Below are 25,337 nucleotides of genomic sequence, written 5' to 3' on the forward strand. Positions count from 1 at the left end.
CAGGGACTGTCTCTATCTGTTGCTGACTTGTTCATTCCAAGCGCTTAGTACAGTGCTCTGCACATAGTAAGCGCTCAATAAATACTATTGAATGAATGAATGAAAGTGGTGATGGAGGCTCAGTGAGAAGGTTAGTATTAGAGAAGCAAAGTGTGCAGGCTGGGCTGCAGTAGGAGAATAGTGAGGTGAGGTAGGAGGGAGCAAGGTGATAGAGCAAGACTTTAAAGCCAGTGGTGAGGAGTTTCTCTTTGATGCAGAGGCAGAAGGACAGCCACTGGCAGTTCTTGAGGAGTGGGGTAAAATGGCCTGAAGATTTTTGTAGAAAAATGATCCAGGCAGCAGAGTGAAGTATGGACTGAAGTGGGGAGAGACAGGAGGCAGAGAGGTCAGCAAGGAGGCTGATACAGTGGGACATGATTGGATTAACATGGTCAGTCTGGATGGAGAGGAAAGGGTGGATTTCATTCATTCATTCAATTGGATTTATTGAGCACTTACTGTGTGCAAAGCACTGTACTAAGTGCTCGGGAGAGTACAATCTAACAAAAAAAGACACATTCCTGCCCACAAAGAGCTCACAATCTAGAGGGGGAGACAGACATTAGTATAAATAAACTGATAAATAGATATATAAAGTAAATTACAGACACATACAGATATATACATACAGGCTGAGGAGATGGGAGGGAGGTTGAATGAAGGAGGAAGTAAGGGCGGTGCAGAAGGGATTGGGAGAAGAGGAGAGGAGGGCTTCGTCAGGGAAGGCCCACCCCGCACACTCCGCTCCTCTGCCACCCACCTCCTCATCGTCCCCCATTCTCGCCTCTCCCGCCATCGACCCCTGGGCCACGTCCTCCCGCAATCCTGGAATGCCCTCCCTCCTCACCTCCGCCAAACTAATTCTCTTCCCCTCTTCAAAACCCTACTTAAAGCTCATCTCCTCCAAGAGACCTTCCCAGACTGAGCTCCCCTTTTTCCTCTGCTCCCTCTACACCCCCACTTCACCTCTCCCAGTTAAACCCTCTTCTCCCCACTTTCCCTCTGCTCCTCCCCCTTTCCCGTCTCCTCCCCTCAGCACTATACTTGTCCGCTCAAGTGTATATATCTTCATTACCCTATTTATTTTGTTAATGAGATATACATCACCTTGATTCTATTTATTTGCTGTTGTTTTAATGAGATGTTCTTCCCCATTTATTGCCATTGTTCTTGTCTGTCTGTTTCCCCCGATTAGACTGTAAGCCCGTCAGAGGGCAGGGACTGTCTCTATCTGTTGCCGATTTGTACATTCCAAGCGCTTAGTACGGTGCTCTGCACATAGTAAGCGCTCAATAAAATACTATTGAATGAATGAATGAAAGGCTTCTTGGAGGAGATGTGCCTTCATTAAGGTTTAGAAGTATGGGAGAGCAATCATCTGTCTGATATGAGGAGGGAGGGTGTTCCAGGCCAGTGGTAGGATGTGGGGGAGAGGTGAGTGGTGAGATAGACAAGATATAGATAGAGTGAGAAGGTTAGCATTAGAGGAATGAAGAGTGTGGTCTGGGTTTTAGTAGGAAAGTAGCGAGGTGAGGTATGAGGGTGCATTAGATTGAATATGTGGGTTAAATGAGAGAGAGAAGTCAAGGATAATGCCCAGGTTATGGGCTTGTGAGACAGGAAGGAAGGTGGGGTCATCTACAGTGATGGGAAAGTCAGGGGGAGAACAAGGTTTGGGTGGGAAGATAAGAAGTTCTGTTTTAGACATATTAAATTTGAGGCGACAGGAGGACATCCAATTAGAGATGTCTTGAAGGCAGGAGGAAATGCGAGACTGTAGAGAAAGAGAGAAAGAGATGTAGATTTGAGTATCATCTGCGTAGAGGTGGTAGTTGAATCCATGCAAGTGAATGCTGTTGCCAAAGTGTACATTCCAAGTGCTTAGTACAGTGCTCTGCACATAGTAAGCGCTCAATATATACTATTGAATGAATGAATGAATGAGGTCTCCAAGGGAGTGGGAGTAGATGGAGAATAGAAGGGGACCCAGAACTGAACCTTGAGGGACCCCCACAGTTAGGGAGTAGGAATTAAGACTGTGAGCCGCATGTGGGACATGTTCTGTGTCCAACCTGATTAACTTATAGCTACCCCAACATTCAGTATAGTGCTTGGCACATAATTAACAAATATCATTAAAAAATCCTATTTATTGAGCACTTACTGTATTCAGAGCACAGTACTGCATATAGTAAGCAATAAATAAATACCATTGATTGATTGACTGATTGATTGATTGATGGACTGGTTGAAATGAGTCACTACTTTTTGAGGTGAAACTGGACTATGCAGAAAGGCTAGGTCTACAGGAAATTCCCAAACAGCGCAACAAATGAGTTATTCCTTTTCCCACACTTATATTTTACAGATGGTAAAATTCACAAATGGAGTGTTATCGTTCATCATAATTTCATCATTTTTCCAGTGTTGATTGGCAGCCTTCAAACTGAAGATGGGACATCACTTTTTTTATTAAAATCTATGGACCTGGCGTTTAGTCGGAATGACTCTTTATTGGCATACAACCCAAGAAGTAGTTGCTCCTCCCACCCTTTACTGAGGTTAAAAAGTAGTCATAAGGTGGATATAAAACTTTAGAATTTCATGCTTTCCTTTCCAGTTCCCGCACTGTTAAATGGCAGTTCATTAAAAAACACTCTTGACTCTTTAATAAAAAGAGCTTTATTTTGAAAAACGAATTTCTCCTAGACGTTCTGTTTCCAGTTAGTTAATGTCAATAGTTTATGCTCTCGTACAAATGATACACCTTAATCTGTTACAATACAAATTTCCATCACCCGATTTTGATATAACGCAACACGGGAAGAATTAGGGCACTATCTTCTTTCAAGTTGAGTCAGTTCTGGGTTATAACATGATCCATGAGCTGGAAATATAGTTTTGGAGTAGGAAGTAACAGTTGTGTGCATGTATAGCCTCTGCCTCAACCTGCTTGAACTTTGGGTTTCTTTGGGTTTTCACAACGTCACAGTATTACCACAGTAAAGTAACAGTGAATAGCCAAGTGGGAAAGCACTCTGCTAGTGATGAACATAACGATAATATATTAACTGTATTGAAAAATACAGTAAGACAATAAATAATTCCAATTTACAAAGAAATTTAAGCTGGTTCACTCTAAGACATCTGTGCTTAGAACAAAAATGCTACTTTCACATTATCAAATTTTTAAATCTTCATACCGCTGTGATCTTAAACAAGATGGTTATTAAATAACTTCTTTAACAGTACCTAAGTTTGGCCTCTAACTATGTATTCTGTGTAACTTAATTTAAAATGGATTGAAATGAGACTTCAGAAAATGTTTGCTGCGATAAAATCTGATGACTTGCCTATCTTCCCCGCTTTCCCATTCTCTGGAACACGGTGGTGATTTTAATATTCTGTAGTTTGAAATCCTGCATCTTCAAAAGAGATCAAGTTTGACACCCCTCAAGTCATGCAGTTTGGTATCTTTCACAGCCTTAATTTTGCCAAAGTTTCTTCCCTGTGGCTTTTTACAAATCCAGTTATTTTCCTGAATCCTTCCGCTAGCCCGTCCCCTGATAGGGCACAACAAGGTTGCACGTACCATTTTCGATCGCTACAGTATTTCTCCATGTTGAACTTCTTGATTATCTCTTCGGCACTCAGGGCTCCGGGTAGGTCCTGTTTGTTGGCCAGAAGGACAACAGGCACGTTTTTTATGTTTTCGTATTTTAAGACGCTCTGAAATTCTCTCTTTGACTCTTCTAGACTTTGATTGTCCGAGCTGTCCACAACATAGACCAGTCCATCTATATTCTCACAGTAATAACGCCAGTACATCCTCATTTCTTGCTGCCCACCAACATCCCAGACCGTTAGGGAAATCTTTTTCTCCATTTCAATCATCTCCACATTGAATCCAATTGTCGGAGTAGTCACTACGTCCGTCGCAAGCTTTAATCTGTACAGCAGTGTAGACTTCCCCGATGAATCGAGTCCCAGGAGGAGAATCCGATTTTGCTTGTTGACCTTGGAGCATTTTGAACAGACCAGGCCCATTTTTACTTTAATGTACAAAACTCCGTCTTGGAAAAGATTTTATCCAGACCCCGAGTTTGCCTTTTTCCAATTCCTGCTGGCAGAGGGAAAAAGAGGGTGAAGACTTCATGTCATATGGTAAGAATAGAAACCTTTGTGTGTTCAGGTTTGTGGCTTATCAACTGTTTGCCTATAATTAGACAGTGTTTTATAGGTGGTTGCTGTTTCCTGGTCTCTCCTGGGTGGGGGTAGGGGAGGAAGGGAGGGGTGAGTGACATGAGTAACCGGAAAATCAATTGTAGGGCCCAAAGGTTGGAATGCCTTGTTAATGAGAGGGATTATAATAATACTGCCCTGTTGCTTTTTCTCCTGGGGCCTTTGAATAGTTGAAAGTAAGAAAATGTGTTGCCTAGAACAGCGAAGGAACTATGGTTGGACTGCTCTATTGAAAATGAACCTTGCAGAGGCTTGAGATTGCTCAAGTAAAAATTATCCTAAAATTTAAAATCTACTGATATCCACAATATCATTTTTTAAAATGGTATTGGTTAAGCACTTGCTATGTGCCAGACACTGTACCAAGCGCTGGGGTAGATACAAGTTAATCAGGGTGAACTTAGTCCCTGTCCCACACAGGCTTCATGGTCTTAATCCTCATTTTACAGTACTAAGGCTCAGAGAAGTAAAATGACTTGCCCAGGTCACAGAGCAGACAAGTGGTGGGGCTGGGATTAGAATTCAGGGCCTTTTGACTCCCAGGGCCGTGCTCTATCCACTAGGCCTTGCTGCTTCCTAATTATGGCTAACTTGTTAACCTAATGGGAGTTTACTACTACTACTAATAATGTTGGTATTTGTTAAGTGCCTACTATGTGCCAAATACTGTTCTAAGCACTGGAGTAGATACAAGATAATCAGGTTATCCTACATGGGCCTCACAGTCTTAATCCCCATTTTACAGATGAGGTAACTGAGGCAGAGAGAAGTTAAGTGACTTGCCCAATGTCACACAGCTGACAAGTGGCGGAGCCGGGATTAGAACCCATGACCTTCTGACTCCCTAGCCCATGCTCTTTCCATTAAGTCATGCTGCTTCTCCTACAGACTACTCTCCTAGTTCTCTTAAGAATTTAGTGGTCATGCAAATGCCAATCTAAAAAACTTTTCAGTTAACTAAGGTCAATAGATAAGCATGAATGATTTCTCCATTTCTTTTGGGTTTAGCATTTGGAGTGAGGACCAAAGACACATATCTCTATCAAGAAAATGAAGAAAAATAAAATGGGTATTCGCCCCACCCTCAGACCCAAGGCATTTCTGTACATAACTATACAGCATTTATATTAATATCATCCCTCCGTTTAGAGCGTCAGCTCACTGTTGGCAGGGAACATGTCTACTAACTCAGTTGTATTCTCCCAAGTGCGTAGTGCAATTGCCATGCATACAGTAAGTGCTCAATAAATACAATTAATTGGGGAGGAAATGAAAGCACAGGGAGAGTAAATGACTTGCCCACAGTCACACAGCAGGCCAGAAAAAGAACTGGGACTTGAACCAGGATCTCCCAAATTCCAACTTCCAGTCTTAGGCTTTTTCCGTTATGCCACTTACAAGGAGTAGAGTCAAAGGTAGTTTCTTGTAAACTCCCAGATCGAAGTCTTAATGGCACTAACTTCATTTTCAATCTGAACAAAGGTGGTTTGGTAAACAATACATTTTCCATAATTTTTAAACATTCAGGGTGTGAAGTGCTTGATGAAGCAGCATGCTTGAAGAAGCAACATAGCCTAATGGGCAGACCACAGCCCTGGGTGTCAGAAGGACCTGCCAGAGTCAGAATCCCAGCTCTGCCACTTTTCTGCTGTGTGACCTTGGGTCACTTCACTTCTCCGTGCTTCAGTTACCCCATCTGAAAAATGGAAATTAAGACTGTGATCCTCATGTGGGTCATAGATTGGGTCCAACCTGATTTTATCTACCCTAGCACTTAGAACAGTGCCTGGCACACAGTAAGTGCTTAACAAATACCTAGAAAAAGATTCATGGGTCAGTCTTTGAATATTCTGATTTTTGTCATATGATTGCATCTTCCAAGGTCCAGGGTCCACCTGTGAGGGTGACCTCCACACTTATATTAGGGAGATTAAATTAGCAACATTAAAGCACTCCATCACCTTGCCCTCTCCTACCTCACCTCACTCCTATCTTACTGTAGTGAACCCACAAAGAACTGCCTTATTGGTGACTGTGATCTCGTGAACAACAAGAAAGAGACTGGCCAAGGCACTAATGGGCTCTATCTGAGGCAGGTGATTGCTGGCCTGTGGGGGCGGAGCATAGACCTATACATTGCTTTCTCTCCCTGCTCTATCAGGTAATGGGCCTGGACCATCAATGCTATGTAGAGCCACAGCTGTGACATCTAAGGCAGATAAAAGGTGCTAGTTTTGAATCATCAGGAGACACATGGAAGGCAGCACTGATGCACTTGGAGCAGAAGTATGCTGACAATAATAATAATGTTGGTATTTGTTAAATACTTACTATGTGCAGAGCACTGTTCTAAGTGCTGGGGGAGATACAGGGTAATCAGGTTGTCCCATAAGAGCAAGAAACACCTGGAGGAGCAGAAGCAGCAGGAAGGCAGCACTTGAAAGCAGCAGAAGGCAACAGCACTTGGAAGCAGAAAGAAGCATTGGCAGAATGGGCTCCCTTGGCCAGCAGCCTGGTATTGGACCCTTGGAGGAGTGGAGTGAGTGAGTATATGTTTGTGTCACTCCCTTGCACGCTGGTAAAACTTAGTAAAAGAATTTCCCCAGTAACCTTGCTGATCACAGGTGGGGTCTGACTTTACTATGTGTCACCGAGGCTTCTCGGGTCCAGGAAGGTCCTGGTTGGTATGAACCTGGGGAGGCTTGTGACACCTACTACAACTTAGCCTTTGTTCCTCTAATCAGAAGCAGAGATGCAGGGTGATGTAGTGGATAGAGTATGGGCCTGGGAGTCAGAAGGACCTGGATTCTAATCCTGACTTCACCATATGCCTGCTGTGTGACCTTGGGAAAGTCACTTTAACTTTTCTGGGCCTGTTACCTCATCTGTATAATGGAGATTAAGAATGTGAACTCCATGTGTTCCTCCTGTCTCTCCCCACTCCAGTCTATTCTTCATTCTGCTGCCCGGATCATCTTCCTACAGAAACACTCTGGGCATGAAACTCCCCTCCTCAAAAACCTCCAGTAATTGCCTATCAACCTTCGCACGAAAGAAAAACTCCTCACTCTTGACTTCAAAGCTCTCCATCACCTTGCCCCCTCCTACCTCACCTCCCTTGTCTCTTTCTACTGCTCACACTGTACACTCCGCTTCTCTGCCGCTCATGGTCCTCCTCATGGTCCCCCATTCATGCCTGTCCCGCTGTTGACTCCGGCCCACGTCCTACCGCTGTCCTGGAATGCCCTTCCTCCTCACATCTGCCAAACTAACTCTCTTCCCCTCTTCAAACCCCTACAGAGAGCTAACCTCCTTCAGGAGGCCTTCCCAGACTGAGCCCCCCTTCCCCTCTGCTCTTCCCCCTTCCCCTCCCCTCAGCGTTGTGCTCATTTGTATATATTTATTACCTTATTTATTTTGTTAATAAGGTATATATCTGCTTGATTCTATTTATCTTGATGTCTCATTTTTGTTTTGTCCTGTTTTGCTTTGCTGTCTCCCCCGTTGAGAGTGTGTCTGTGAATGGGCAGGGATTGTCTTTATCTGTTGCCAAACTGTACATTCCAAGTGCTTAGTGCAGTGCTTTGCACATAGTAAGTGCTCAATAAATACTACTGAATGAATGTGGGACAGGGAGCATGATCAACCTGATTAACTTGTATCTACCCCGGTGCTTAGAACAGAGCTTGGCACATAGTAAGTGCTGAAGAATTATTTTTTTAATACCAACCTACTCATTGTAACTCGATCTTATCTATCTCGCCACCTCCCATTCAGGAGGGATTGTTTCTATTTGTTGTCGAATTGTACTTTCCAAGCACTTAGTACAGTGCTCTGCACACAGTAATTGCTCAAATACGATTGAATGAATGACCTCTTGCCCACATCATACCTCGGGCCTCGAATGCCTCCCTTTTCATATCCAACAATGACTCTACCTACCTTCAGAGCCTTATTGAAGGCACATCTCTGCCAAGAGGCCTTCCCTGACTAAGCCCTATTTTCCTTTTTCCCAACTTGCATCATCTTATCTTGTACTCTTTATTCACCACCCACCATCCCCAGCCCCAGAGCACTTAGCTTTATAGCCATAATTTATTTATATTAATGTCTGTCTCCCCACTTAGGCTGTAATCTGGATGTGAGCAGGGAATGTGCTTGTAATATTGTAGTATTGGACACTCCCAAGTGCTTAGTAAAGTGTTCTGTGCTCAGTAAGCACTCAAATACGATTGATTCTCAATCAATCAATTGTATTTATTAAACCTCCTTTGCTTCTCAATTAATCAGAGAGCCTTTTTTTATGGTATTTGTAGGCCACGCCACTTCTTTTATGTACCACCTCCTAATAACAAGGCAAAGTATGTCCTGGAGGAAAAAAAAGAAATCCATTTAAAACTTTAAAACAGTAAGACAATTTATTCAGGAAGCAGAAATTCAACCTTAAAGGTAAGATTCAAAAACATTTCCTTAAAAGGTTCAGATCTTAATCAGTCATGGGCTTCAGCAACAAAGAGAAAGTTTCTAACATACCCTTTTGCTTCTCGGAAGCATTAATTCCCAAACCCAGTCACAAAGCAGTGATGTCAGCTATTTGCTTGCCACAAGTTTTTCATAGATTAGGCAAATCAATGTAGACCTTCTAGAAGTTGAACCAGTTGTTACATTAACCTTTAGCTCAAGGAAGGGACTTTGGACCCAGGAAGTTATTTTAAAGAAAGGAAGTGAAAGAAACATATCTTCCCATTACCATCTGAACCACTTGTTAACCAGATTCAAGGAGAAAGAGAGTGAGCAGTTGATCAAGAGGAAAACCTCTCTTTGAGTGAAACAATCATCATGGATATCAACCCATGAGAGGGCATATGGAATGAATAAGAATCACACACTCAACTTTAGCCTAAATTCTCTTAGGACTGTCTCAAAATTACAGAGAATGAGATGCAGGTTATTAAAGTAATAACATCAAGAGCCTACTGAATGCACAAAGGGTGTTTTTTGATGCAACTGTTGGGATTTCAAGTAGTATACAAATAAATGTCTTTACTACTTGTCTTACGCTGTCGAGTCGTCTCTGAACCACAGCGACATCATGGACCCATCTCTCCCAGAAGACCTACTTCCACCTGCAATCATTCTGGTAGTGTATCCATAGAGTTTTCTTGGTAAAAATCTAGAAGTGGTTTACTGTTGCCTCCTTCTGCGCTGTAAATTTGAGTCTCCGCCCTCAGCCTCTCCCGTGCCGCTGCTACCCAGCACAGGTTAGTTTTGACTTGGAGCAGATTGCTTTTCACTTGCTGGCCACTGGCTGAGCTACAAATGGAATGGACAGGCCTCTGCTTGAATCACTCTCCTGTAGGCAAGACTGGCAGAGTACTGGAAACTGGTGAGGTGCGACCCTGAGAGGGGACTAGGAGCCCGTTGTTGGGTAGGGATTGTCTCTATTTGTTGCTGAATTGTGCTTAGTACTCTGCTCTGCACACAGTATGCGCTCAATAAGTACGACTGAATGAATGAATCTTTACTACTATTACTAGTATGCCTCTATTACTTTAGAGAAGCAGCAAGGCCTAGTGGATAGAGCATGGGCCGGGGAATCAGAAGGATTCTGATTCCCAGGCAGAAGGACCTGGGTACTAGTCCCAGCTTCACCCCTGGTCTGCTGTGACTTTGGGCAAGTCACTTAACTTCTCTGTTCTTCAGTTACTTCATCTGTAAAATGGGGATTACAACAGTGAGCTCCACATGGGACATGGACTGTGTCCAACCTGATTCCCTTATATCTATCACTGCACTTAGAACGATGCTTGGCACATACTAAGTGCTTGGCAAATGCCTTGAAAAAAACAAAACCAACTAGTAAAAGACATTTGTTGAATTCTGGGAATCAGGAGACCTGAGTTAAAGTCCTGACTCTGTCTACTGGGACTGACATATGTTGGTCTATTTGTACATTTAATTTTTAATGAGTAGGGCCAGAACTACATGGTTCAGTCTTTCTTTATATTCTCGGTTCTTTCTCCTTCTCCTTTTATTTGTAAATAATCATGTCTGTCTGCCCCTCCTCTTAGATTATAACTTCTTTGAGGATAGGGGACTTGTATCTTTTTCATGTTGTACTCTCTCAAGGCCTTAATACAGTTCTTTGCCTTCAGTAAGTGTTCCATAAATATTATTGATTGAAGAAAGAACCTTGTAGACTTTTTTTCCATTTTATTTTTACCTATGTAGTTGTTACCCCTCTCGGGGTTGCACCTGGAGAGTTTCCAGTACTCTACCAGTCCCAACTCCAGAGGGAGAGTCAAGCAGAGGCATATCCATTCCATTTCTAGCTTGGGCAGAGGCTAGCGAGTGAAAGGCAATCTGCTACAAGTCAAAACTCACCTGTGCTGGGCAGCAGTGACATGGGAGAGTTGAGGGTGGAGACTCAACTGTACTGCGTGGAAGGAGGCAATGGTAAACTACTTCCTTATTATTACCAAGAAAACTCTATGGACATGCTACCAGAACAATTGCAGACGGAGGTGGGGCATTCTGGGAGAGAAGTGTCCGTGGGTCGGACACGACTCGACAGCATAAAACAACAACAGTATAGTTGTTATTCAGGCTGATGCTGAAGTTCATCTATAAGAGGGGTGTGGAACGGCAGTACTCTCTCCCCATCCCACCACCACAAACGCGCGCACACACACACTGTTCTGGGTTGTTGGGTCAACTCACTCAGAGTTGACACAAGATGAGTTGCTCTCATGGGGAATTGAAATCAATCTTCATTCCTTATACCAGGATTCTGGAATCACAGAAACTTGGATAACCCAGCCCCATAGCATTTAGGAATGTACCGTTATACACTGCCATTTCCCCTATCTGTAATTTTATTTTAATGTCTCTCTCCTTTAGACTGTATGTAGGCCCTTGGTGGCAGGGATCATGGCTACCAACTCTACTGTACTGTAGTCTCCCAAGTGCTAAATTTGGTGTTCTGCACACAGTAAGCACTCAATAAATACCAGTCATTGATTTCTTCCATTCCTGACTACAGGAAGAGAGTGAAACAAAAGCAACCCTTGAGGAGGCAAAACTAAGGATTGCATTTGAAAAAACAGAAGCAGCATGGCCTAGTGGATAAAGCATGGCCCTGGGAGTCAGAGGACCTGAGTTCTAATTCTGCCTCTACCACTTGTCTGCCATGTGACCTTGGGCAAGGCATTTCACTTCTCTGTGCTCCAGTTACCTCTTCTGTCAAATGGAGATTCAGACTGTGAACACCACGTGGGACATGGACTGTGTCCAACCTGATTACTTTGTATCTACCTCAGAGCTTGGAACAGTGCCTGGCACATAATAAGCTTTTAACAAATACCATTTAAAAAAAAACAAACCAGAAGCAGAACCAAGGACAAATGTTTGTTTTATCTTAATGGCCATGATAGAGATGTCTGAGGCTTCAGGACTGAGAACCTAAGGGAAGGAATTTATTATAGTAATAGCAATAACAGCACTCACGCTCTCTCATCACAGCCAGTCATCTTCCTGCAGGGGCATTATCCTTGACTTCTCTCTCATTCATTCAATAGTATTTATTGAGAGCTTACTATGTGCAGAGCACTGTACTAAGTGCTTGGAATATTCAACCCACATATTTAATCCTTCCCTAAATCCTAGGGGTTCCACCTTCACCACAATGCTAAAATCAGCCCTTTCCTCTCCATCCAAACTGTTACCAATCACTTATACTATTCCGCCTTGATTATTGTATCAGCCTCCTTGCTGACCTTCCTGCCTCCTGTGTCTCCCCACTCTGGTCCATACTTCACTCTGCTGCCTGGATCATTTTTCTACAAAAACATTCAGTCCGTGTTTCCCCATTCGTCAAGCAACTCCAGTGGTTGCCCATCCATCTCTGTATCAAACAGAAACTCTTTACCATTGGCTTGAAAGCGCTCCATCACTGTGCCCTCTCCTACCTCACCTCTCTACTCTCTTACTATAACCAGCCCTCACACTTATTTCCTCTAATGCCAGCCTACTCACTGTACCTAGATCTCGTCTATCTTGCACCCAACCTTTTGCCCACATCCTGCCTCTGGCCTGGAATGCCCTCCCTCTTCATATTTGACAGGTAATTACTCACCCCGGCTTCAAAGCCTTATTGAAGGCATATCTCCTCCAAGTGGCCTTCCCTGATTAAGCCCTCTATTCCTCTTTTCCCACTCCCTTCTGCATCATGCTGTCTTGCTCCATTTATTCATCCCCTCTCCTAGTCCCATATCTAATTTATTTATATTAATGTCTGTCTTCCTGTCTGTCTTCCCCTCTAGACTGAAAGCTCGCTGTTGAAAGGGAATATGTCAGTTATGTTGTTATACTGAATGGTCCCAAGTTATTAGTACAGTGCTCTGCACAGTAACCACTCAATAAATACGATTGACTAGCAAGCAAGTAAACAGGGAGGGGTGCAGTACATTGTGAGGTACATATGAGAGTTGTTTTTTTTATGGGCAGGACCCATTTATGGCCAAGATAACCAAAGTTTACTGCACAAGATAATGCTCAATAAAACAGGGATCATATCTACCACCTCTGTTGCATTGTGCTCTCCCAAGCCCTTAGTAATACTATTAATTGTGGTATTTAAGTGCTTATAATGTGCCAGACACAGTACTAAGCGCTGGGGTGGATACAAGCAAATCGAGTTGGACACTGTTTCTGTCCTGCTCAGGGCTCACAGTCTTCATCCCCATTTTTCAGATGAGGTAACTGAGGCAGAAAGAAGTGAAGTGGCTTGCCCAAGGTCACAGAGCAGGCAAGTGGCGGAACTGGTATTAGAACCCATGACCTTCTGACTCCCAGGCCTCTGTTCTATCCACTACGCCATGATGCTCCTCAGGGCTCAATAAATATGGTTGAGTAAATATCAATAATAGATCGATACTGTGTCAGAGTGCCACAACCCTGGAGGTGGTTGCCTCTGTAGTCACTGCGGCCTCTACTGCCCATAGTAGCCAGCTATTTTTGAGGATTACCGCTGGGACTATTCACCTCACAGAACCCCCTCAGTGGTCCTTTGGCTAGAAATCTTCAAAACTGATCGCCTATCCAGTATAGTACCCAAGGCTCTTGCTTCCCCAGTTCTTTCCATGAGACCAACACCAGGACTCTCTTTTTATGACATATTCAAGTGTTATGTGGCAAACGCTGTACTAAGTGCTGGTGTGGATACAAGAGCATCGGGGTTGGACTCAGTCAATGTTCACAGTCTTAATCCCCATTTTAAAATGTTAAATATAATAATAATGATGATGTATTTGTTTAGCACTTACTATATGCCAAGCACTGTTCTAAGCGCTGGGACAGATACAAGGTTATCAGGTTGTCCCAAGTGGGCCAACAGTCTTAATCCTCATTTTACAGATGAGGTAACTGAGGCACAGAGAAGTTAAGTGACTTGCCCAAAGTCACACAGCTGACAAGTGGCAGAGCCGGGATTAGAACGCACAACCTCTGACTCCCAAGCCCTTGCTCTTTCCACTAAACCATGCTGCTTCTCAGTTATAATACTGATAATAGTACCTGTTAAGCACTTTTGTGCCAAGATCTGTTCTAAGCACTGGGGTAGAAAAAGGGTTATCAGGTTAGACACAGTCCCTGTCCCACGTGGGACTCACAGTCTTAATCCCCATTTTACAAATGAGGTAACAGGCATAGAGAAGTAAAGTGACTTTCCCAAGGTCACACAGCAGACAAGTGGTGGAGCTAGTTAGAGCCCTGGTCCTCTGACTCCCAGGCTCATACTCTTTCCACTAGGCCACACTGTCTATCATGACAAGAAGCTTTATTTTAAGAAAAGGAAAATTCCTGTTCTGTCTTCATCAGTAAGGAGGTTGGGAAACAGGAAAATATGCCCTGGCTTTGGACTGAGTAGGAGTCCAAATAGCTGAGTCACAGCAGGTTCTGTAAATAGTGTCTTTAGCTGCAGATCCAAGGACAGTTTTTATTGCCCTACCATTGGAAGGAATTGTTGGCTAAAATCAACAACTTATATTGTGAGATCATCTTGGAACCCAATTGACAATAATGCACCACATGTTAATGTCGAAATGTGTCGAACCAAACGAACAAAAAAAACCCAAAACAAGCATTTTGACATTCTAATACTTTGTCTCAGTGATTATTCTGGGACTGGGTATCAAAGGAATAATAATAATGATGTTGGTATTTAAGTGCTAACTTTGTGCAGAGCACTGTTCTAAGTGCTGGGGGAGATACAGAGTAATCAGGTTGCCCCACGTGAGGCTCACAGTTAATCCCCATTTTACAGAGGAGGTAACTGAGGCACGGAGAAGTGAAGTGACTTGCCCACAGTCACACAGCTGACAGTGGCAGAACGGGGATTCGAACCCATGACCTCTGACTCCCAGGCCTAGGCTCTTTTCATGGAGTCACACTGCTTCTCTAATGCTCTGCCATACCCAGATCTTCTTTTGACTGGCCATGGTGGAAACTCCCATCATACAATGCTCCAGGATGGATCAAAATGGCCATGGTGTTGATGGAGGTGGTGGCAGAAATGGCGTTGGTGCCATCTAAAAGGAGGGAGGAGTTAAATAGCCTCCTTTCCTTCCTCCAACTTCACTGCTATTCTCCCACCTCCATGCCACTACTGTCGGACCCTGATGCCTGTTCCCTGAGCCCCCTCCCTTGTCACTCTGGCTAGAGGCAAGACCCCATTTAGGTTCCATCACTAGATTTTCAGGTAGAACAAAAAACCCCACAAACCCCAATTTGTGACTAACCACCCAGTGTAGTCCATTTGGTCCCATTAAGTTCTTTCCTCACTAGAATAAAGCAGCAGTTAAATCCCCGTTCTGCTATGAAGACAGCGGCCTTTGGGAGAACGCATATCTTGGGGCATTAAAAAAGAAATAGTTATCAGAGGCTTGACTCTAGACTGTAAGCTCACTTTGGACAGGGAACATGCCTGCCCACTCCATTGTACTGTACTCTCCTGAGAGCTCAGTACAGTGATTTGCGCACAGACAGTGCTCAATAAATATCATTGATGATGATGAGCAGATTCTGAAAGGAATAATGAGGGATGGACACTGGAAGTGGATTGGTAAAGTCTCCATGATGATCTGGATTTATCTCAAAGTTGCTTAACTAAATGTGTTGCTTAACTAAATGGGACAGGGACTGTGTCTAACCTGATAACCTTTTTTCTACCCCAGTGTTTAGAACAGATCTTGGCATATAGTAAATGCTTAACAAGTACGATTATCAGTATTATAACTGAGAAGCAGCATGGCTTAGTTGAAAGAGCAAGGCCTTGGGAGTCAGAGGTTGTGCGTTCTAATCCCGGCTAATCCTTCAAAAACAATCAGCAAACATGTTTATCGTGTGTTTACTATGCATGCAGAGCTCTGTACTAAGTGCTTGGAAGAGTACAATATAACAGATTCAGTAGACACATTCCCTACCCACGAGGAGCTTACGGTTTAGAGGGGGAAAGAGACATAAATATAGAATAAATAAATTAAGCTAATGTACCTAAGTGCTGTGGGCTAAAGAGTACAGTAAATGAAGAGTACAAATCCAAGTGCAAGGACAACGTTGAAGGGATGGAGAGTAAGGGGAAAATGAGGGCTTAGTTGAAAGAAGATGAAATTTGAATAAGGTTTTGAAGGTTGGGAGAGCAGTCATCTGTCCAATGTGAAGGGGAGGGGGTTCCAGACTAGAGGCTGGATGTGGGTGAGGGGTCAGCGGTGAGATGGATGAGAATGAGGTAAAGTTAAAGTTAAGTTGTAGATAATAATTGTGGTGTTTCTTAAGAGCTTACTATGCACCAAGCACTGTACTGAGCACTGGGGTAGCTATAAGATACCCGGTCTCACAGGGCCTGGCACTCTAAAGGAGAATCGGCAATCTAAAGGAGAAGCAGCATGGTCTAGTGGTAAGGGCATAGGCTTGGGAGTCAGAGGATGTGGGTTCTAATCCTGGTTCCGCCACTTGTCTGCTGCGTGACCTTGGGCAGGTCACTTCACTTCTCTGGGCCTCAGTTCCCTCATCTGTAAAAGGGGGATGAAGGAAGTGAGCCCCATGTGGGGCAACCTGATTATCTTGTATCTACCCCTGTGCTTAGAACAACATGTGCCAGTGCTTGGCAAATGGTAAGTGCTTTAAAAATACCATCATTATCATTATTATTATTATTATTAACTAGGAAGGAGAACAGGTATTGAGTCCCCATTTCACATTTGAGGAAACTGAGGCACAGAGAAGTTAAGTGACCTTTCCATGGTCACCCAGCAGGGAAGGTTTGACCTTCCCAACATCACCAAAATCTGCCTGTTCCCCTCCATCCAAACTGCTACAACGTTCATCCAATCATTTATCCTATCTCACCTTGATTAATGTATCCTTGCTGACCTCCCTACGTCCTGTCCCTTCCCACTCCAGTCCATACTTCACTCTGCTGCCCAGATCATTTTTCTACAAAAACGTTCAGGCCATGTTTCTCCACTCCTTAAGGACCTCCAGTGGTTTGCCATCCACCTCCGCATCAAACAGAAACTCTTCACCATTGGCTTTACATCACTCAATCACCTTGCCTCCTTCTACCTCACCTCCCTACTCTCCTACTACAACCCAGCTAACTTTCATTCATTCATTCAATAGTATTTATTGAGCGCTTACTATGTGCAGAGCACTGTACTAAGTGTTTGGAATGTACAATTCGGCAATAAAGACAATCCCTGCCCATTGACGGGCTTACAGTCTAATCAGGGGAGACAGACGGACAAAAACACTTCTCCCCTCTAATGCTAACCTTCTCACTGTACCTTCATGTCGTCTATCTCACCACTAACCTCTCACCCACGTCCTGCCTCTGGCCTGGAATGCCCTCCCTCCTCACATCTGACAATTATTCTCCCCAATTTCAAAGCCTTATTGAAGGCACATCTTCCCCAAGAGGGCTTCCCAGACTAAGCTCTCTTTTCCTTTTCTTCAACTCCCTTAATAATAATAATGATAATAATGATGGTATTTGTTAAACACTTCCTATGTGCCAAGCACTGTTCAAAGCACTGGAGTAGATACAAGGTCATCAGGTTGTCCCATATAGGGCTCACCATTTTACTCTCCATTTTACAGATGAGGTAGCTGAAGCACAGAGAAGTGAAGTGACTTGCCCAAGGTCACACAGCAGACAAGTGGCGGAGGCAGGATTAGAACACATGACCTCTGACTCCCAAGCTCGGGCTCTTGCCACTAGGCCATCCTGCTTCCCTTCTGTATCACCTTGTCCTGCTCCCTTTATTCAACCCCCCTTCCCAAACCCACAGCATTTATGTTAAGTGCTCAATAAATACGATTGAATGACTATCTGTAATTTTATTTATCTATATTAATGTATGTCTCCCTCTCCAGACTGTAAGCTTGTTGCAGGCAGGGAATGTGTCTGTTATATTGTTATAACTGTACTCTCTCAAGCACTTAATACAGTGCTTTGCACACTGTAAACAATAAATACGATTGATGGACTGAGTGAATGACAGGGAAGTGGTGGAGCAGGGGTTAGAATCCAGGTCCTCTGCTTCCTAGGCCTGTGTTCTTTCCATAAGGACATGCTACTTTCCAAAAGAAATATTCATTTCATTCAATTGTATTTGAGTGTTTACTCTGTGCAGAGCACTGTACTAAGCACTTTTGTACAACACAGCAATAAAGAGATAATCCCTGTCCATAACGGGCTTACAGTCTAGAGAGGGAGAGATAGATATCAAAACAAGCAAACAGGCATCAATATAAATAAATAGAAGTATAGATATATACCTATATACATAAGTGCTGTGGAGCGAGGAGGGGAAAAGCAAAGGGAGTGAGTTGAGGTGATATGGAAAGGAGGGGGAGCTGAGGAAGAGGTGGTTTAATAATAATGATGGTATTTGTTAAGCGCTTACTATATTCATTCATTCAATAGTATTTATTGAGTGCTTACTATGTGCAGAGCACTGTACTAAGCACTTGGAATGTACAATTTGGCAACAGATAGAAACAATCCCTGCTCATTGACGGGCTTACAGTCTAATCGGGGGACACAGACCAACAAAAACAAGACAACATAATCACCATAAATAGAATCAAGGGGATGTACACCTCATTAAACAAAATAAATAGAGTAATAAAAATATATACAAATGAGCACAGTGAGGGGAAGGGAGAGGGGAGGAGCAGAGGGAAAGGGGCTTAGCTGAGGGGAGGTGAAGGGGGGAAGCGGGAGGAGCAGACAGCGGAGGGGGAGCAGAGAGGGAGCAGAGGGAAAAGGTGAAGCTGTCTGGGAAGGCCTCTTGGAGGAAGTGAGCTCTCAGTAGGGCTTTGAAGAGAGGAAGAGGGTTCGGCAGAGGTGAAGAGGGAGGGCATTCCAGGACCGCAGGAGGACCTGGGCCAGAGGTCGACGGCGGGATAGGCACAAACGGGGGCCAGTGAGGAGGTGAGCAGCAGAGGAGCGGAGCATGCAGGGTGGGCAGTAGAAAGAAGGGAGGTGAGGTAGGAGGGGGCAAGGTGATGGAGAGCCTTGAAGCCCAGAGTGAGGAGTTATTGTTTCGTGAGGAGGTTGATAGGCAACCACTGGAGGTTTTTAAGGAGGGGAGTGACATGCCCAGAGCGTTTCTGCAGGAAGATGAGCTGGGCAGTGGAATGAAGAATAGACTGGAGTTGGGGGAGACAGGAGGAAAGGAGATCAGAGGGAAGGCTGACACAATAATCCAGCTGGGATATTATGAGAGCTTGTACCAGTAAGTTTGTACCAGTCAGGCCTGCAACTTCGGTGTCATCTTTGACTTGGCTCTCTAGTTCACCCCACACATCCAATCCATCACCAAAACCTGCCGGTCTCACCTTTATAATATTGCCAAGATCCGCCCTTTCCTCTCCACCCAAACGGCTATCTTACTGCTACAGGCTCTCGTAATATCCCGGCTAGATTACTGTGTCAGCCCTCTCTCTGATCTCCCTTCCTCCTGTCTTGCCCCGCTCCAGTCTATTCTTCACTCCGCTGACCGGCTCACCTTCCTGCAGAAATGCTCTGGGCATGTCACTCCCCTTCTTAAAAACCTCCAGTGGTTGCCTATCGACCTCCGCACAAAACAAAAACTTCTCACTCTAGGCTTCGAGGCACTCCATCACTTTTCTCCTTCCTACCTCTCCTCCCTTCTCTCTTTCTACTGCCCACCCCGCACGTTCCGCTCCTCTGCCACCCACCTCCTCACTGTCCCCCGTTCTCGCCTATCCCGCCGTCGTCCCCTGGGCCACGTCCTCCTGCGGTCCTGGAACTCCCTCCCTCCTCACCTCCGCCAAACTAATTCTCTTCCCCTCTTCAAAACCCTACTTATAGCTCACCTCCTCCAAGAGGCCTTCCCAGACTGAAATCCCCTTTTCCCTCTGCTCCCTCTACCCCCCCCACCTCTCCGCAGATAAACCCTCTTCTCCCCACTTTCCCTCTGCTCCTCCCCCTCTCCCGTCCCATCCCCTCAGCACTGTACTCATCCGCTCAACTGTATATATCTTCATTACTCTATTTTGTTAATGAGATGTACATCACCTTGATTCTATTTATTTGCTATTGTTTTAATGAGATGTTCTTCCCCTTGATTCTATTTACTGCTATTGTTCTTGTCTGTCCATCTCCCCCAATTAGACTGTGAGCCCGTCAAAGGGCAGGGACTGTCTCTAGCTGTTACCGATTTGTACATTCCAAGTGCTTAGTACAGTGCTCTGCACATAGTAAGCACTCAGTAAATACTATTGAATGAATGAATGAATAAGATATCCATTTGGATGGAGAGGAAAGGATGGATCTTATTTTAAAGGTGAGGGTGGCAGGCCTTGGTCATGGATTGGATATATGGGGTGAATGAGAGAGCTGAGTCAATGATGACTTCAAGGATGCGGGCTTGAGAGACGGGAAGGATGGTCGTACCATCCATGGTGATAGGAAAGTCAGGAAGAGGATAGGGCTTGGGAGGGAAGATAAGGAGCTCAGTTTTAGACATGTTGAGTTTTAGGTGGCGGGCAGACATACAGGTGATGTCCCGACAGAGGCAGGAGGAGATACGAGCCTGAAGGGAGGGGGAGAGGACGGGGCAGAGATGAAGATCTGTGTGTCATCTGCATAGCGATGATAGTTGAAGCCGTGGGAGCGAATGAGTTCACCAAGGGAGTGAGTATAGATGGAGAACAGAAGACGGCCAAAAACCCTTGAGGAACCCCTACAGTTAGTGGATGGAAGGGGAGGAGGAGCCCGCGAAAGAGACTGAGAAGGAGAAGGAGACCCCTACCTCACCTCCCTTTTCTCTTTCTACTGCCCACCCCGCACGCTCCGCTCCTCTGCTGCTCACCTCCTCACCGTCCTCCGTTTGCGCCTATCCGCCGTCGACCTCTGGCCCACGTCCTACCGCTGTCCTGGAATGCCCTCCCTCCTCACCTCCGCCGAACTAACTCTCTTCCTCTCTTCAAAGCCCTACTGAGACCTCACTTCCTCCAAAAGGCCTTCCCAGACTGAGCTTCCCCTTTTCCCTCTGCTCCCATTCTGCTCCCCCCCCCACCCTCTGCTCCTCTCCCTTCCCCCCTTCACCTCTCCTCAGCTAAGCCCCCTTTCCCTCTGCTCCTCCCCCTCTCTCTTCCCCTCCCCTCAGCACTGTGTTCATTTGTATATATTTTATTACCCTATTTATTTTGTTAATGAGGTGTATATCCCCTTGGTTCTATTCATCGTGATTATGTTGTCTTGTTTTTTCCATCTGTCTTCCCCAGTTAGACTGTGAGCCGTCACTGGGCAGAGATTGTCTCTATCTGTTGCCCAATTGTACATTCCAAGTGCTTAGTACGGTGGTCTGCACATAGTAAGCGCTCAATAAATACTACTGAATGAATGAATGAATGAAAGAGGAGAACCAGGAGAGGATGGAGTCCGTGAAGCCAAGGTGAGATAAGATGTTTAGGAGAAGGGGATGGTCGACAGTGTCAAAGGCAGCTGAGAGGTCGAGGAGGATTAGGATAGAGTAGGAGCCATTGGATTTGGCAAGAAGGAGGTCACCTTTGAGAAAGCAGTCTCGGTAGAGTGGAGGGGACGGAAGCCAGATTGGAGGGGGTCCAGGAGAGAGTTGGAGTTGAGGAATTCAAGGCAGCGAATGTAGATGACTCATTCTAGGGGTTTGGAAAGGAACGGTAGGAGGGAGATAGGGCGATAACTGGAAGGGGAAGTGGTGCCAAGCACTGTTCTGATTAGTGGTCTGGGGAGGCCTCTCGGAGGAGATGTGCCTTCAGTAGGGCTTTGAAGGGGGAAAGAGTGCTTGTTTGGCGGATTTGAGGAGGAAGGGCATTCCAGGCCAGAGGTAGGACGTGGGCCAGGGATCAATGGTGAGACAGGCGAGATGGACGCACAGTGAGAAGGTTAGCACCAGAGGAGCGGAGTGTGATCTCTGTGAACTTTAAAAAGGTGGAGATGGTGGTGGGGTATGGGGAGTATTTTTCAGTTCATGGCGTAGTGGCTAGAACTACGCCTGGGAGTCAGAAAATCATGGATTCTAATCCCAGCTCTTCCGCTTGTCTGCTGTGTAACCTTGGGCAAGTCACTTCACTTCTCTGCGCCTCAGTCACCTCATCTGTAAAATGGGGATTGAGACTGTGAGCCTCATGTGGGACAGGGACTGTGTCCAACCAGATTTACTTGTATCCACCTGTCCCAAGGTGACTCTAGGATACCGACCATCTCACGGTCAAATGCTATCTCGTGACCTTCTGAGCCAGCAGGCGGAACTCGGAAGTGAGGGTGGGATACTGTCCCCAAAACCGAAACTGCCAGATCGACAGCCCAAGCTGGGAATACAGAAGATGCCCCTCGCCCCCATGCCGAACAAATTAGGTATGGTGGAGGCAGGAGGGCAGAGATTGGATAAACTGAGGCCAGAAGCTGGAATGGCCTAAGAACACAGGTGATAAATACCTGATGACTCTAACCTTCTGTGCAGAGGAACTGGACTTGAAGCAGCCGGCTGCAGGTCGCCTCTGTCCAGAGCGTGAGAAGGCCGCTCTGCCTGCACCAAATGAGGAGCCGTGGGATGGGTGAGTGTCCCGTCCCACTGAATGCTCGTGGGGTTGGAAGCCAGATGCTTTGCCATGGGTATGTAATGTTTAAGTGGATTTGACACCTAAGTGGGTGCCTCCCGAGTGGGACATGAACATGGTGGGAGCTAGCATGGTGGAGAAGCAGCGTGGCTCAGTGGAAAGAGCCCGGGCTTTGGAGTCAGAGGTCATGAGTTCGAATCCCAGCTCCGCCACTTGTCAGCTGTGTGACTGTGGGCAAGTCACTTAACTTCTCTGGGCCTCAGTTACCTCATCTGTAAAATGGGGATTAAGACTGTGAGCCCCATGTGGGACAACCTGATTCCCCTATGTCTACCCCAGCGCTTAGAACAGTGCTCTGCATATAGTAAGCGCTTAACAAATGCCAACATTATTATTATTATTATTATTATTATTAGCCGCCTCACCACGTGTGAGTAGCACATCAGTGGATTTAATGCCTAAGTGGATTCCTCCTCAATGGGATGTGAACATGGTGGAAGCTAGCTGCCTCACCATAAGTGGGTAATGCGTTAACGGGTAATGCATAAGTAGGATTAACGCATAAATGTATTTAATGCATAAATGGATTCCTCCTGAGCGGGACGCATACATGGCGGGAGCTAGCCGCCTCACCACGTGCAAGTAAATCATAAGTGGGTTCCTCCTGGGTGGGCCCGGATGTTCTGCTACACATGAGTAACGTACGAGTATATTCCTCCTGTTAGGGAAGCCCTGACACCATATTCCTCCCAAAAGGGAAGGTCGATTTGTTGCATCTAAATAACCAAATAATTCAATTTGCCCCACGGAATAAATTTTATACAAAACTCAGGCTTTCTGTCCCCGGCCTTTCTCTCTCTCTCTTGCCTTGCTGATTCTGAACGAGCCCTTCCCTGGTGACGGGTGACACCACCCCAGTGCTTAGTACAGTCCCTGGCACATCGTAAGGGCTTAACAAATACCATAGAGAAGGTGGATAAGCTAATACTTCAAAAGAAAAGTATTTTTATTGAATATGGCACATTGGGTAAAATAGACAAATTGTTTAAATGGAGGTTGTAGCAGCGTTATTGTTCTTTAAAAACAAGTTGATATATGATGGACTGTGTAGATGCCTGCTCCACCCTAGATTGTAAACTCCCTGTGGGCAGAGAATGTGTCTACCAACTCAGTTGTATTGTACTCTCCCAAGTGCTTAATATAGTGCTCTGCATACAGTAAAGGCTCAGTAAACACCACTGACTGACTGATGGCTCTAAAATAATCAGCCCGGTTCTCTGGGGATTCCCTATGGCTATAATAATTGTGATCTTTGTTGAGTGCTTACTATGTGCCCGGTATTGTACTAAGCACTGGGGTAGCTACAGAATAATTGGGTTGGAAACAGTCCCTGTCCCACCTAATGCGCACAGTCTTAATCCCCACTTTGCAGATGAGGGAACTGAGGCACAGAGAAGTGAAGTGACTTGCCCAAGGTCACACAGCAGACCAGTGACGGAGCCGGAATTAGAACCCAGGTCCTCTGACTCCGTGGTCCAGGCTCTTTCCATTAGGCTATGCTCCTCTCCTTTCCACCCTTCCACCCCCGATTTCTTTAGTTGCCCTCCCCCACCCGCTGGGCCAAAGCTGGTCTAAGTATATCAGCTCACATTTCAGAAATTTTTACAGTAAAAACTTAAAAAGGATTACCTTAAATTCTCAAAATTTTTTGAAAAATAAGACTGGTGCCATTATTCTAAAATGTTCCATCAGAAACAGAATTTCCTGAGATGTTGGCATTGTGGCATCGACGCCAAACAAGGCCCTTACGTAGCACCCAGAACAGGTCACCAGCGATGTGAACCTGGTAGCCTTTCCAGTCCAGTTTCTGCAGTCATTTGGATGCCAAGAGGGTGACGCCGGCAGGCATTCCTGATCCATTTGGGAGAGGATGCTGATAGGGAATCTGGGGATGTTCTTCCACCCCTAGGAGTCCAGCCCCATGTGGAATGGTGTCGGCAGGAGGCTGAGTTGGTCCCTGGGACCAATAATAATGTTGGTATTTGTTAAATGCTTACTATGTGCCGAGCACCAAGCGCTAGAACCACCAGGATGGAACCCATACTCAAGTTAGGGCTGTCTATTAGCTGCCCGCCAGGCCCAGCTCAGGTGGTCTGAATTGAGCCAAGCCAGAGAGCGGTCAGAGCTGCAGGCCGCATGGGTGGTCGGCAACTGTGGGCCTGTAGGAAATGCGCGCTCAGATGGATGGGTAATGGGAGCATGGGCCCCGCCAACCTCTGCTCTTGCCAGCCCCCACAGGATCGGGGGGCCCTGCGAGCCAGCGGGAAACCAGACGTGGTGTTGAGTGGCGGGTGGATGGCTGGGGAAAAATTCCCCTGGGAAGTCGAGTGGCCCCGGCTGCAGCCATGCTTGGGCCACGAGGTGTGAGGTGCCACCACATAGGGGAGTCCGGCTCTCTGTGGGCCCCTATTCTGGACCCCCGGGCCCTGGACTCAGAAGCCTATGTCAGAGGCTCCAGCAACTTTGATGCAGAAGCCATGGACCCATTCCCATGTCCCAGGGCCTCCGGTTGAGTCAGGGCAACATTCCCAGATCACAAAGATGAAAGTGGCCAAAGGCCAGAAGCTGTCCCGCCATTTTGGGAGATGAGGGGGCTGGCTCCCCGAGATCGCATCTGATCCCAACAGCTCTCTTCCTCCTGCTGCTGCTGCTGCTCTCTCAGCTGTAGGGAGCAGATTCAGGCCCCATCATCTCCCAAAATGGCAGGAGAGTCTTCATGCCTAGGCCCTCTCCACCTTTGTGACCTGGGGACAGAATCTAACACCTCCCATTCCCTCAACTTTAGTCTCCCGTCCGGCAGCCAGCATCAGGGAGGAAATTTAAATGACAAGTCTTGTTGAGCCAATGTAGAAAACCAAAACGATTTG

The 25,337-nt window shown here is 45.6% G+C and overlaps 1 protein-coding gene and 1 non-coding gene across 2 annotated transcripts in view; one reads left to right on the forward strand and one right to left on the reverse strand.

Moving 5' to 3' along the window:
* Positions 1–2,703: 2,703 nt before the first annotated feature.
* Positions 2,704–25,337, reverse strand: part of ARL14 (ADP ribosylation factor like GTPase 14) — a 56,111-nt gene continuing 33,477 nt past the window's right edge. Inside the window, exon 2 of the mRNA XM_029074381.1 lies at positions 2,704–4,159. Coding sequence (XP_028930214.1) covers positions 3,517–4,086 — 570 coding nt within the window. The 5' untranslated portion in view covers positions 4,087–4,159 and the 3' untranslated portion in view covers positions 2,704–3,516. The remainder of the gene's footprint in view (positions 4,160–25,337) is intronic.
* LOC114817507 lies at positions 10,519–10,655 on the forward strand. The gene has a single exon (XR_003765372.1). It is a non-coding gene; the product is annotated as a small nucleolar RNA SNORA7 (small nucleolar RNA).

The sequence above is a fragment of the Ornithorhynchus anatinus genome, chromosome 1 (assembly GCF_004115215.2).
Source record: "Ornithorhynchus anatinus isolate Pmale09 chromosome 1, mOrnAna1.pri.v4, whole genome shotgun sequence".
In the NCBI taxonomy this organism is placed as follows: domain Eukaryota; kingdom Metazoa; phylum Chordata; class Mammalia; order Monotremata; family Ornithorhynchidae; genus Ornithorhynchus; species Ornithorhynchus anatinus.